This window comes from Podarcis filfolensis (genome assembly GCF_964270895.1).
Source record: "Podarcis filfolensis genome assembly, chromosome: 15".
NCBI classification, from domain to species: Eukaryota; Metazoa; Chordata; class Lepidosauria; order Squamata; family Lacertidae; genus Podarcis; species Podarcis filfolensis.
The window spans coordinates 27,005,663-27,018,452 of NC_139618.1; the positions used below are offsets into that span (position 1 = coordinate 27,005,663).

Sequence of the window (12,790 nt, forward strand, 5' to 3'; positions counted from 1 at the left end):
ATTTTACTTACTTATTTTCAATATATAACCTGGGAATTCTTACAACTCAGAGAAGTAGGGAGTGCATATTCATCCTTTCAAGACTCAGGAACTACAACCAGGTGGAGGTCTTCATATCTGAAAATAAGCAGTATTTTCAGTTATTAAAAGATTTATTTGCATTATAGAAATGCATATCCTAATAATAAGATCAGTAAGGGTGCAACAGAGTAGGAGAGAGAGAGAGAGAGAGAGAGAGAGAGAGAGAGAGAGAGAGAGAGAGAGAGAGATCCTACTACTCTACTAATGATTTTCTGATGTCAGTACTTAACGGCTACTGGGTTAAATGAATTTTTCAGTGAGTTTTTAAAAACATGCATTCTAGAATAGTCTGTTGGAAAGTATTACTACTCTCCCCTTGCCTTTGGTTGCAACAGGTTTGAAACCAAAGGCGGTGAAAAGGAATTTCTCTGTGCCTTTTGACAGAGGTGCCAGGAATATCTTTGGTTTGTACCATGACCTCAACAGCCTTCCTGGCTCTCGTGCTTGGAGTCAGTTTCTTCATCATCTACACTGTCCACATCTACAAAACTGATACCCAGGTAGAGTGTCTTACCTTATTCAATAACACAAACTAATTCATAAAGATTTTTTTTAAAAAATGGTGTATGTACATAAACCTGAAGGAGTGTCTCTACCCCCATTGTTCTGCCCGGATGCTGAGGTCCAGCGCCGAGGGCGTTCTGGCGGTTCCCTCACTGTGAGAAGCCAAGTTACAGGGAACCAGGCAGAGGGTCTTCTCGGCAGTGGCACCCGCCCTGTGGAACGCCCTCCCATCAGATGTCAAAGAGATAAACAACTACCTGACATTCAGAAGACATCTGAAGGCAGCCCTGTTTAGGGAAGCTTTTAATGTTTGATGTTTTATTGTATTTTTAATATTCTGTTGTTAGCCACCTAGAGTGGCTGGGGAAACCCAGACAGATGGGTGGGGTATAAATAAAAAGTTGTTGTTGTTGTTGTTGTTAAGACATTTAGTTAATTAGCACCTGATGGCCCTGGAATACAACATGGATTGGATTCTGGTGACCATTTAAAAATAGAAGTAAATAGTTTGGCTCTTGTGGTGTGACACTTTCGCAGAATGGAATTTTAAATGCAATATTCACCTTGAGTAAATGTTTCTCTATTTTTCAGAAAACCTTTTATTGCAGCCTTCCCCCCTGTGGAAGAACATTGTTTTTTAAACCTGTGTCCACTATCAACCAACTGCAGCCAACTGGATGGTTGTGGAGGCCGCAAATGTGTGGTTGGGGGCTCAAGGCAGTTGCCCTTCCCTAATTATTTTGACCCTGGCACCTGCTATTCAGATATGCTTCCACATGGAGGTTTTGCTTGGGAATTGTGCCTTACTACTGCTCTGTTTTCTCCTTGTGAACGCTTGTAATTCTTTCTTTCTCATTGCATGCTCCAGATTCTCATCTTCAGAGGTATCACGATGAGCCATGTATCAAATCAGATCAATCACTTTGCTGGTGACATTGGTGAGGCCTTTTTCAGTTCTCATATCTATTCCCTACCAGCTCTTTCCCTGCTCCCTCCTCCTCCCATTCCCTTTGGCCTTATGTCTCCAGAGGCTGGCCGCTGCTGGCGCTTGTCAAAGGCAAAGCTGAGCCTGGTCTTCACAGAACTTCACAACTGTGTGGGGTGGAATGCTCTCTTCCTCCTCACATACTAGAATGAAAGTGAGGGAGAAGTGAAGGATGCGAGAGCAGCAGCAGCATCTATACTTGAAAGAGAAGGGTGCTTCAAAAGCAAAGCATTATCTCAACCTGGAAGATGCAGACGGAACCAGCAGGGAAATCTTCCTAGGTTATAACCCAGCACTGAGTCAGGAAAGCAAAATCCTTACAGGAACAGGTATTGGGGGAACAGTACAGGTAGATGCATAGCATAGCAGGGAAGTATACTAGGGGCCTAAAAGCTCGCCCACACTTCCGCTTGTTTGTGCCTAGAAAGCACAGGGGTCTGGACAGTTTTCCATTTGACCCATTCTTTCCAGCTAACATTGAGCAGTTTTGCCTTTCTTCCTGGAAAACCAGTTCTTTAGCGCTAAATCAGAACAAACAGCAATTCTCAGAAAAACTCAATTCCCAATTGTCCTGATGCAATGCTAAATCACGGGTTTTCCCGGATGAAAGTAGTGGAGCAAATGGGCTTGTGAAGCCCTGGGCTCGTCCACCCTTCTGCTTGTTCCATGCCTGGAAACAGTGGCGTAGCATGGGGGGCACAGGGGCGGTTGCCCCAGGTGCAAAATTGTTAGGGGCGCCAAATTTCAACACCTGGAGCTGCCGCAATACAGCTGTGTGTGCTTCCATCACTCAGCTCCATTGAAAACAGCTTCTCTATGTAAACCAGGAAGTGACCTCTCCGGAGTATGAAACAACTCTTCTTTTCTTATCTCTGCGGCTGCGATCTCCTGTGTGACATGGATGATGTTAAGCCGTTGAATGTACATGTGTACTCCTTCGGTTTCTCTTGCTCCCACCCCTCCACGTGGTCCTGGCAACCCACATTACACCACAGCCTAGAAAGCATGGGGCTGTTGTTTTCTGCTTGATCCATGCTTTTTAGATATGGGTCTGAGCAGTTTTCCACTTACCGCTCTCCTTTCCCAGGAAAACCTGCTATTTCATGTTCAATCGGAGCAAACACTGATCTGGAGGAAACCCAAATTGCTGTTTGATCTGATTGAGCACTAAAGAGCAGATTTCGCTTGAGGAAAGGAGCAGGACTAGAGGAAGTGTGGACAAACCTCCAAAAATATGAGCTTTTGCTATTCTGAGAGCAATCGTACATTGACAGCATGGAGGCAGAGGGGGAAGAGAATCTAGAAGATGAAGGATGCTACGTGAATATTTTAAATTGATATTTGTAAGCCTTTATAGGAGCCTCTTTTTCCCCTTTTTTTATACTGAAAAGTAATGTAAAAAATGCCAATATTAATATCCACACCAGCCATTACTTAAAGTAATTGATTAGGGAAAATTATAAAATACATTTTAAAACAAAGCATAAATAAATAAAATCTTGATTGCGGTCCAAAGACCCACCAAACAATTTCAGAACAAAATACAGTTAAGACAGCCAACCACAAAAGAGAGAGGAATCGAGGCGGTCATTTTGTTTGTCTCAAGCATGATGATCCTTGATTCTTTTAACTTCCGAGAGAAACTTTGCCACGGCCAGTGTAATATCATTAGCCCTGTCATCCAAAAGATATTTAATATGGGATGCTTCAGATTTTCCAGGCAGATTATCCAGTAGGGGTTTGATTAAAACAAAGCATATTATTGTTTTTAAAAAATGTGACTGATTTTCTTCCCATGCTTCCTAGACTTTTATGAACGAATCCCATATTTTCCTAGCATTCAGGTTTACTTGTAATCACTTTTTTGATTAATTTGAAAGTATTTTGATTCTTTAAACAAAAATTCTTCCATCAAAGACAGCAGGAACAGAATTTTGCCCATGAAAGGAGACATCCTGATGAATATGAGGATAGAGTGGGAAAAGAATGACAAAGAAGTAAAAGACATTCTGAGAAAGCTGAACCAGTTGATGCCCAGTGTCACTTTCACAGATATAATGACCACCACAAGTGCCAGGAACAGCAAGGCCACCATATTAAACCAAAAGGGTTCTTATTGCGTTGGAGACCCCTTGATGGTTCGGCTAGATTTGTACAACTACTTGGGGGAGAGAAAGAAGTACGGAAGAGACTTTTTACGAGCGAGGATCTACTCTTCAAGTCTTGGGGCTGGAGCTTCTGGGCACATCACAGACTATAAGAATGGGACATACCTGGTCAATTTCACTTTATTTTGGGAGGGCGATGTCAGAGTGTCCATCTTGCTCATCCACCCCAGCGAAGGAGTTTCTGCACTGTGGGCTGCGAGGAAGAGAGGCTATGACAAAATAGATTTCAGGGGCAAGTTTCTGAATGGGGCCTCACACGTCTCCACTAAGTGTGGTTTTGTCAGAAGCACAACTGCAGATGTATGTGAGTATCTTGATGAACGAGACCAGGAAGCCTTCTACTGTGTAAAACCAAAGAGGGTGCCATGTGAAGCTCTTGTGAAACTTCAGCCTGAACTAACATACAAATCCTACCTCACAGACTTGGAACAAAGACTCTTTAAGAGGTATTTCACTCTCCTGTCTCTTCTTAAGGCCAACTGTCAATGCATTTCATAACTCGCAGCCGGGTATTTTAAGAATTCTGCTGTTCATTCTGTGAATGTTTCATTTTGAGACATTTGGGTCTGTGTGTTTGCTCTCTGGAGCTCTTTGGCAGTCGGAAAGCCATACAGAATCCCCAGGGTCGATGATGAATAAGCGGGTGCAATGCGGTGTCTTTTAGAAGTGTCTAAAAACAGGAGTTAGGGATATGGCTTTAAAGGGGGATTTGACAAATTCATGGAGGTGAGGGCTACTGGTGGCTACTAGCCATGGTGGCAATGCTCTGCCTCCACAGCTAGAGTCAGCAATGCTGAATATCTGTTGCTGGAAACCACAGGAGGAGAGGGACCTCTTATGCTCATGCTCTGCTTGCAGGTTTTTGGTCAGATGCTGGGCTAGATGGGCTGCTGGGTGACCTTGGACTAGTCACACTTCTTTGAAGTCTCTCAGCCCCACTCACCTCACAGAGTGTTTGTTGTGGGGGAGGAAGGGAAAGGAGATTGTTAGCCATTTTGAGACTCCTTCGGGTAGTGATAAAGCAGGATATCAAATCCAAACTCCTCCTCTTCTTCTTCTTCTTCTTCTTCTTCTTCTTCTTCTTCTTCTTCTTCTTCTTCTTTTGTTTGTGTACGTGCCCCTTCTGGGGTTGTGCAGGCTGAAATGATTACAAATGGGTAAGCAGTTCCTCTCCCAAGATAGATCCTCTTCCCGGCTTGGTTGCTCAATACAATGATGAGGCAAGTTCCTCAAGATTATTGGAATCTGATTGCAGTATTGAGGAAGAAGATGGGAAGAAGGTTTCATCTGTTGAATCCAAGGCTTCAGCATGCATCACAAAGGCAGTTTGTTACATCACCAGTTAAATACACATTTGTGTTGCAAAATATTGGCTTTCAACAGTTATGTGGGGCAAACAATTGCTTAATTTCCAGCTGAAGATTGGACAAGTTCTGCAATAGAAGTGAACAGTGGTTGGAGTGGTGTTGGTTGTGTGGGCACATCTTTACCCTGTGTTCTCTGTTAACTTGTATCTTAGTTAATCTCTAAGATCCAGACCCAGACAATCCTCAGAGCACCAATATCGGGCTTATCCACACTCACCGTTCTTCCTACACTTCCTAGGCACAGATCTGTGCTTTATAGCTCCATGTCTGAGTGCTCTTCTCTTTGTCCAAGAGTTTCACCCACAAAACTCGCTCCTTAAAGCTGAAGCACAAAAAAACAGCAATTTTGGGTTTTTGTGGTTTGCCATTTGCTCCAATTCAGCGTTAAAGCATGGGTTTTTGTGGGGGAAGCTCCAGAGCAAATAAATAAATAAATAAAATTACATTACAACAATATAGAAGTCATACTTGTCACAATCAGAACTTACATTTATTTAAAATATTGGTGTGCAGCATTCAGAAAGGCTTCCAATAAAAAGACAGAAAAACAGTACATTATACAGTGGTATCTCGGGTTACATACGCTTCAGGTTACATACGCTTCAGGTTACAAACTCTGCTAACCCAGAAATAGTGCTTCAGGTTAAGAACTTTGCTTCAGGATGAGAACAGAAATCGTGCTCCGGCGGCGCAGCAGCAGCAGGAGGCCCCATTAGCTAAAGTGGTGCTTCAGGTTAAGAACAGTTTCAGGTTAAGTACAGACCTCCGGAACGAATTAAGTACTTAACCCGAGGTACCACTGTAATGCGGAATACTTTACAGGGGAAATGCAAGTAATAGAACAAATATTTCCCTTAAGCATTCATTGCACAAGGAGTGAATTGAACCAAATTTCTTTCTTTTTATCAGGTCCATTTTAATGTCATTTTCTACTTGACCCAATAAAAACCTGACAATGTACAAAAGGCTTTGCAAAATCAGATTAAGATTCACCTTCCATTTACAGCAGCAACATGTTAGATGTGAGAATTTAGTGGGAAACATTGATGATGGAAATATTCCATATATGCTGACTTCCTTTTTTCCCCCTTGAAGGAACAAAGTTGGAGCTGAGATCCTGCATCCATTTGTGGGCATCCATGTTGTATCCTGTGGCAGTGAGTTAGACCTTCCAGTTCTCAATGCAACGTTTTGTTGGCACATATAATGAATGTAGGAATTTGGGATACATTTTTTAGCACATCACAGCCTTCAAATACCTTGAGATGGGCAGAACCATCCTATACTCCCAACTTGCCAGGAAGAGGCTTACACCACCACAATGGCTGCCATATATTACATATAAATGGGCAATCCTTTCAATGTGAGGGCCACCTTACCTCTTGGATAACCTTCCAGGGTTGTATTCCAGTGGTGGGTGTGATCAGAGCAGAAACACGCAGTGACAGACTTTGGGCTTTCACATTTCAGAGGCGTCCTGTGTGACACCAAAATCCCACCCCCTGCCTCTCGCCCTCTGTTCCAAGTCATTTTTGCAGTGACCCCTGCAGCGCCCTCTCAGCTCGGTGCCCAGTGGACGCGGGTGATACTGTGGTCTAAACCACTGCGCCTCTTCGACTTGCCGATCAGATGGTCGGTGGTTCAAATCCCCGCGACGGGATGAGCTCCCATTGCTCTGTCCCAGCTCCTGCCCACCTAGCAGTTCAAAAGCATGCCAATGCAAGTAGATAAATAGGTACCTCTGCAGTGGGTAGGTAAACAGCATTTCCATGCGCTCTGGTTTCAGTCACGGTGTTCTGTTGCACCAGTCATGCTGGCCACATGACCAGGACAGTTGACTTTGGACAAATGCCGGCTCTCTCGGCCTGAAAGCCAGATGAGTGCCGCAACCCCATAGTTGCCTTTGACTGGATTTAACTGTCCAGGGGTCCTTTACTTTTACCTTTTTACCAATGCAGGTCATGCTCTGCTAAATCCGCCTCTGAAACAGCATGGAGCAATGAACACAACTCTTCCCTTTTTACAGTTGTCTACACTCAAAGGTCATTCCTCTTTACCCAGGCCTATGGCTATTAAATTATGGTCTGTGAAAGCGGAGGAGATGACTGTTACAATGATGACTCTTTTATTAATAGGCTGTCTGTCAGTATGCTTTTTATTATGTTTTATCATTGATGTTCTCTAATGTGTTTTTATTGTTGTACTCAGCCCTGGGATCTTTTGATAAAGGGCAGTATGTAAATTGAATTGATGAAAGTGTTGTGGACAAGTATCCAATTCAAACAGGGTTAACTTAGCCAATGATCACACCGGGAGTGGAAAACAAAAAGCAGTTTATTTGGTTATAGCAGAAGGCACAGAGTGGGTTAGCACCCAAAGAATTTGGGCACCTCTGATGAGCACACAGTGAATACTTAGACTGTTCCAGTACATTGTTACATGTGAGAAACGTTTGATCCTGATTACAATGGGTTACATACATGTGGCATTAAGCATAGGCATAGGTCTCAACAGAAAACCTTGGGGCTCAATGCATGGGGCTCAATTCCCAGAATCTTTTGGCCACTGTCCCTTCCCTCCTAGTTACAGGTAGGTAGCCATGCTGGTCTGCCGTAGGCGAAACAAAACAAAACAAAAAACATTCCTTCCAGTAGCACCTTAGAGACCAACTAAGTTTGTTATTGGTATGAGCTTCCGTGTGCATGCACACCTCTTCAGATACCAATAACAAACTTAGTTGGTCTCTAAGGTGCTACTGGAAAGAATTATTTTATTTTATTTTATTCCTTCCCTCCTGGTCATTGCTTTACTGAAAATGCCAGGAAATCTCCACCCACAAAGTCTGAACAATTTATACCTTCCCCCTAAAAGTACACACACTACCAGGAAATTTCTAAACACAAGATCTGCACCAGCATTTTCAGGAAATGTGCAACCACAAGGTCCCTTGCAAGTGGACAGTTTGACTTTTGCTTCTTGAAAGCACCTTGTGGACAGCTAAATGGGTTCTACTTAGTAGGTCATGCCATTTGTAATCATAATCTAACTGGGGAGAAGCCAACATTATGGACACATAGGCCAAGAGGGTCTCTCTTTTTCCTTCAAAGGCTCCAGACGAGCCTCCCTGGGGAGAGCATTCCACAAGTGGGGAGCCCCCACAAAAAAGGCCCGTTCTCTTGTTGCCATCTTCTGGGCTACAGAGGATGATCACAGAGTCCAAGTTTATTCATACGGGGAGAGGTGGGTCTCGATATTGAAAGAGAACAACATCCCCCACCCCAAGGACCCCTTTCCCATGAGTTGTTAAACCCCCCCAAATACAGAGCTGGTCAAGTTGACTGATGGGGTTTCTAAAGCTCAAACAGAATCCTCCATACTATTTTCATCTTCTCATTTCTTCTTTTCCTTTTGGTAGGGAAGAAGACAATGGCTAACATGAACTGCAGAGTCGGGATGACTTCCCCATCTCCCAGTGGCTTTGTTTGGCAGAACCAATGGTATCCTGCTTTCTGCAAAGTGCTCAATGGCAGCACCTTGGATAATGTTTACTCTTGCTTACAGGGAAAGCAGGTTTTCCTCCTGGGAGACTCAACTGTGTGGCAATGGATCGAGCATCTCTCCAAAAGAGTGAGCAGTACGTTTTCCCACCCAGAGAAACCACAATGTAGCATTTGACCTATTAACAGTATCAACTTCTATGTACCCAGAAACTTTTATTATTTAATGATAATAATAATAATAGTAATGTAGGAAGACTTCTGTACAGCTTGGTGTTGGCTATAAAGAGCCACATGAACTGATCTGGTTGCAGTGAAAGCCTGATTAGAGACACTTTCCTTGGATGGCAGGAGGGTTTAGTGAAAGTTGGAGAGCTTTGTGAAATGAAGGGAATGTTGTGAGAGATCATTCTATTTGGTGGCTGAAGTGGTATGGTTAGAAAGAATCCAGCACAGATAGATAGATAGATAGATAGATAGATAGATAGATAGATAGGCAGGTAGATAGATAGATAGATAGATAGATAGATAGATAGATAGATAGATAGATAGATATAGATAGATGATAGATAGATAGATAGATAGGCTGATAGATTGATCAATCGATAGTAAAGGTAAAAGGTAAAGGACCCCTGGATTGTTAAGTCCAGTCGAATTCAACTATGGGGTGCAGCGCTCATCTCCGCTTTCAGGCTGAGAGAAGTGGCGTTTGTCCACAGATAACTTTTCCAGCTCATGTAGCCAGCATGACAAAAACTGCTTCTGGCACAACAGAACACCATGACGAGTACTGGAGTGCACGGAAACTCCATTTACCTTCCCATCACAGTGGTACCTATTTATCTGCTTGTGCTGGTATGCTTTTGAACTGCTAGGCTGGCAGGAGCTGGGACAGAGCAACGGGAGCTCACCCCATTGTGGGGATTCGAACCGCCAACCTTCCAATCAGCAAGCCCAAGAGATTCAGTGGTTTAGATCAAAGCGCCACCCACATCCCCAGATAGATAGATAGCTAGATAGAGAAATAGAGATATACAGTAGACACAGATGTGCTTGTTCTGTATTCACTCATTTAGGTTATGCAAAGAGCAAGGAACTTTTCTGGGGGACTTGTGTATGGGAGAGCAGTAAGTTGTGCCTAAGAAAGAGAGCTAGACTTGCTGCAGGGGGATGTTTTTGGCTGTTTCTCTATTAAACAAGCAACATCTTTGCTCAGTAAGTTTTCCTCGCAAAAAGTAGGAGTGCGGGGACCCCCAAGTCTGCAAAGGTGGTTTTATTAGGTTCAATATATTTCTCATTGTAAAAGTGGAGCAACTTTTTTAAAACAACAACAGATCCATCTGTTTTTGTCAAGAGGACCTTTATTTAGACGTAGGTCTATGCAAATGGAATATGAGACCTTGCAGGGCTACATAGCGGGCATTTACAAAGAAGTCTGTGTTTTATAGCTTCTGACCAATATATTTGCAAATTATTTTCACTTGATATCAGTTTTGGTTTTTCAATTCCTGGTCTCCTGATTATCTTTTAGTGTTTTATTCAGAACTTTGTACAAGGTACCATATTTTTTGCTCTATAAGACTCACTTTTTCCCTCCTAAAAAGTAAGGGGAAATGTGTGTGCGTCTTATGGAGCGAATGCAGCCTGCGCAGCTATCACAGAAGCCAGAACAGCAAGAGGGATTGCTGCTTTCACTGCACAGCGATCCCTCTTGCTGTTCTGGCTTCTGAGATTCAGAATATTTTTTTTCTTGTTTTCCTCCTCCAAAAACTAGGTGTGTCTTGTGGTCTGGTGCGTCTTATAGAGCGAAAAATACAGTAATTAACTGGCTTGTCCTGTTCCTTTTCCATTTCTGTTTCGCCCCACTTGAAATAGTCTATTGATTTCTCAGAGGATTTTACATATATATATGTAACTTGTCTTTATTTTGCATCTGTTCCCATATTAGCGCTTTCGTACTTTGATACCCAAGGACAGAGCATAATCCAGAGTTCTGTTGTTGTGGACATGACCAAAAACATTACAATCCATTGGAGAAGGCATGGGCATCCCTTTTTATCTTTCTTTATGCACTCAATGAAATCTCACACTTACATTGCTCGAGTGATTGACATGGTGGAAGGCAACAGAGACACGGTGGTTGTCATCTCCCTGGGCCAGCACTTCCGCCCCTTCCCCATTGAGCTCTTCGTTCGAAGGATGGTTAACATCCGGGGAGCCATCCAGCGCCTTCTCCTGAGGAGCCCAGATACAAAGGTCATCATCAAAGCAGAGAACACCCGGGAAATGGACGATGACCAGGAGCTATATAGCAACTTCCATGGCTATGCCCAATACCTTGCAACAAAGGATATTTTTCGGCATCTTAATGTTGGTTTCATTGATGCCTGGGACATGGCAATTGCCTACAAAGCTCACCAAGGTCACCCCCCAGAAGACGTAGTCTGGAATCAAATTGTTATGTTTCTAACTCATATTTGTTAATACACTAAAGCACGGCTAGTGTGCAAACTTTAATTAAACAGAGCAGCATATTTTGGATCAGCAAGTATGTTTGTTTAATGCATGAGGCCCTTTGTCAAATGTTGCATGTGCATAATTTTGTCCCATTGGGTTTCCATAAGAATCCCAGAAGAGCCTTGCTGAGGGTCAATCTAGTATCACCTAAACTTGCTCGTAAACTTCATCCAAGCCTCATGAAAAATTCCAGCTCCACCCCGGCAACAACAACAACAAAAATAAATTCAAAAAAGAGAAAAACTCTGTTCCCCTGAGTTCCTACTCAAAAACAAACAAACAAAACAACTCCTGATGTAATATGATCACAACATGCTGTAGCACTTAGTAAACTGGTCATTGCATTCTGTACCAAGGGGAGCACCAGAGAATGAACTGCTGTTGCTACGCTATCATGATACAGCAACAATTTGTGTGAAAGTTTCTTGCATTGTAGGGGGTTGGACTAGATGACCCTCATGGTCCTTTCCAACTCTACAGTCCTAGGATTCTGTGAATACATCATCACCTCCTAAGCTCCAAAAATTATTTTGGTGTCCTACTTCATCCAGATGACACACCAAAGGACAGGAAAAGAAAACAGTAGCACTGCAATATTTTGTCTAGGAGCAGCTAACCTGTGGCTTTCCAGATGTCCTTAGTTTCTCCCATAAGCCCCTGCCAGCGCAGCCAAGCACCAGGAGGTAATGGGAACTGTAGTCTAACATTACGTGGAATTACCTGGGGTTTAATAGCCCATCTTAAGGTCAAAGAATGCAAATCTCATTTACTTATTTCATGAAATTTTGCAAATCTTATTTACTTATTTCATAAAATTTCTACACCACTTGATTTTTTAAAAAAACTCAGAACTCAAAGCAGTTTACAAGAAAATAAAGAAAAGGTTCCAACTGTACAGTACTTTAAAATATACAAAGATTGTGATCTGCCCTTATGCCAGTGATAGCAGAAATGTCACCCACATGATGCCCCTTACCCCATTTGCAAAGGGGATACGTTTTATATCCATATACAATGGACTAACCAGGTATACCTGATTCCCTACTCCCCCTTTTTCTGAAATGTGTTTAACAGCTGACCCCATTTCTTAAATCTAGCAGCACCCATGTAGAGCCAGAACTAATGGTCAATATTCCATAGACAACACACTGAAACTGTCTCCTTGCCCAGCGATACAGACAACTCGCTGTGATCTCTGGGTTCAGGTTTTGAATGAAAAGTCCATCAATCCACCTTTCATGTGGTAAAACCAAAAGTCACTGGGAATTGATAGGAAAGCTCTGGTAGATGTCCTAAAATAATTATTTAATTCCTATGTTTGTTTAATTTGTATCCTGCCTTTGCTCCCAAAGGAGCAAGCCATTAGAGTTCATTAGCATTCTAGAGGGTGTAGCCCAAGCTGGTGTATTGCCCTAGCAAAAAAAAAAAAATCAACAGATAATTCTGCAGCATCTTGAAGGTGAGCCAAGTGACATCTTTTTGTGGTCCCGATGCCATCTGATTAAGAAACGAAACGAGTATTTCTCCCTACAGACCGAGGCCAAATGGGGGAGCCAATGTAGAGATAACAATGAGTGTGTCGGGCGATGAGCAGAGTGCAAATCCATACAGAATCAAATGAAAAGAAACGCAAGTTCAAAGTCCTCATGAGGACCCACTGATGCTTAACAG

General features: G+C 42.8%; 1 protein-coding gene and 1 long non-coding RNA gene across 4 annotated transcripts in view; both read left to right on the forward strand.

Moving 5' to 3' along the window:
- Window positions 1–12,790, forward strand: part of LOC310750802 — a 375,302-nt gene that overhangs the window by 30,264 nt on the left and 332,248 nt on the right. The window lies entirely within an intron of this gene.
- On the forward strand, window positions 417–11,610 carry LOC310750485 (NXPE family member 2-like). Of its 3 annotated transcripts, none has more exons than XM_083588721.1 (6): window positions 417–581; window positions 1,454–1,523; window positions 3,488–4,184; window positions 6,201–6,262; window positions 8,521–8,739; window positions 10,551–11,610. In XM_083588721.1, the coding sequence occupies exons 1-6, from the start codon at window positions 495–497 to the stop codon at window positions 11,084–11,086; spliced, it is 1,671 nt and encodes a 556-aa protein (XP_083444847.1). In that variant the 5' UTR covers window positions 417–494; the 3' UTR covers window positions 11,087–11,610. The 3 variants fall into 3 exon arrangements, with proteins under 3 accessions (XP_083444847.1, XP_083444849.1, XP_083444848.1); XM_083588723.1 differs by having other exon boundaries at window positions 8,521–8,732; window positions 10,551–10,720; XM_083588722.1 differs by lacking the exon at window positions 417–581 and having other exon boundaries at window positions 867–1,523; window positions 3,492–4,184.

Excerpts from the sequence above, each read along its gene's own strand:
- LOC310750485 (XM_083588721.1), top strand. The coding sequence starts at position 495 with ATGACCTCAACAGCCTTCCTGGCTCTCGTGCTTGGAGTCAGTTTCTTC. Across the intron at positions 4,185-6,200 it reads GAACAAAGACTCTTTAAGAG|GAACAAAGTTGGAGCTGAGA; the intron begins GTATTTCACTCT and ends TCCCCCTTGAAG. Across the intron at positions 6,263-8,520 it reads CCATGTTGTATCCTGTGGCA|GGAAGAAGACAATGGCTAAC; the intron begins GTGAGTTAGACC and ends TCCTTTTGGTAG.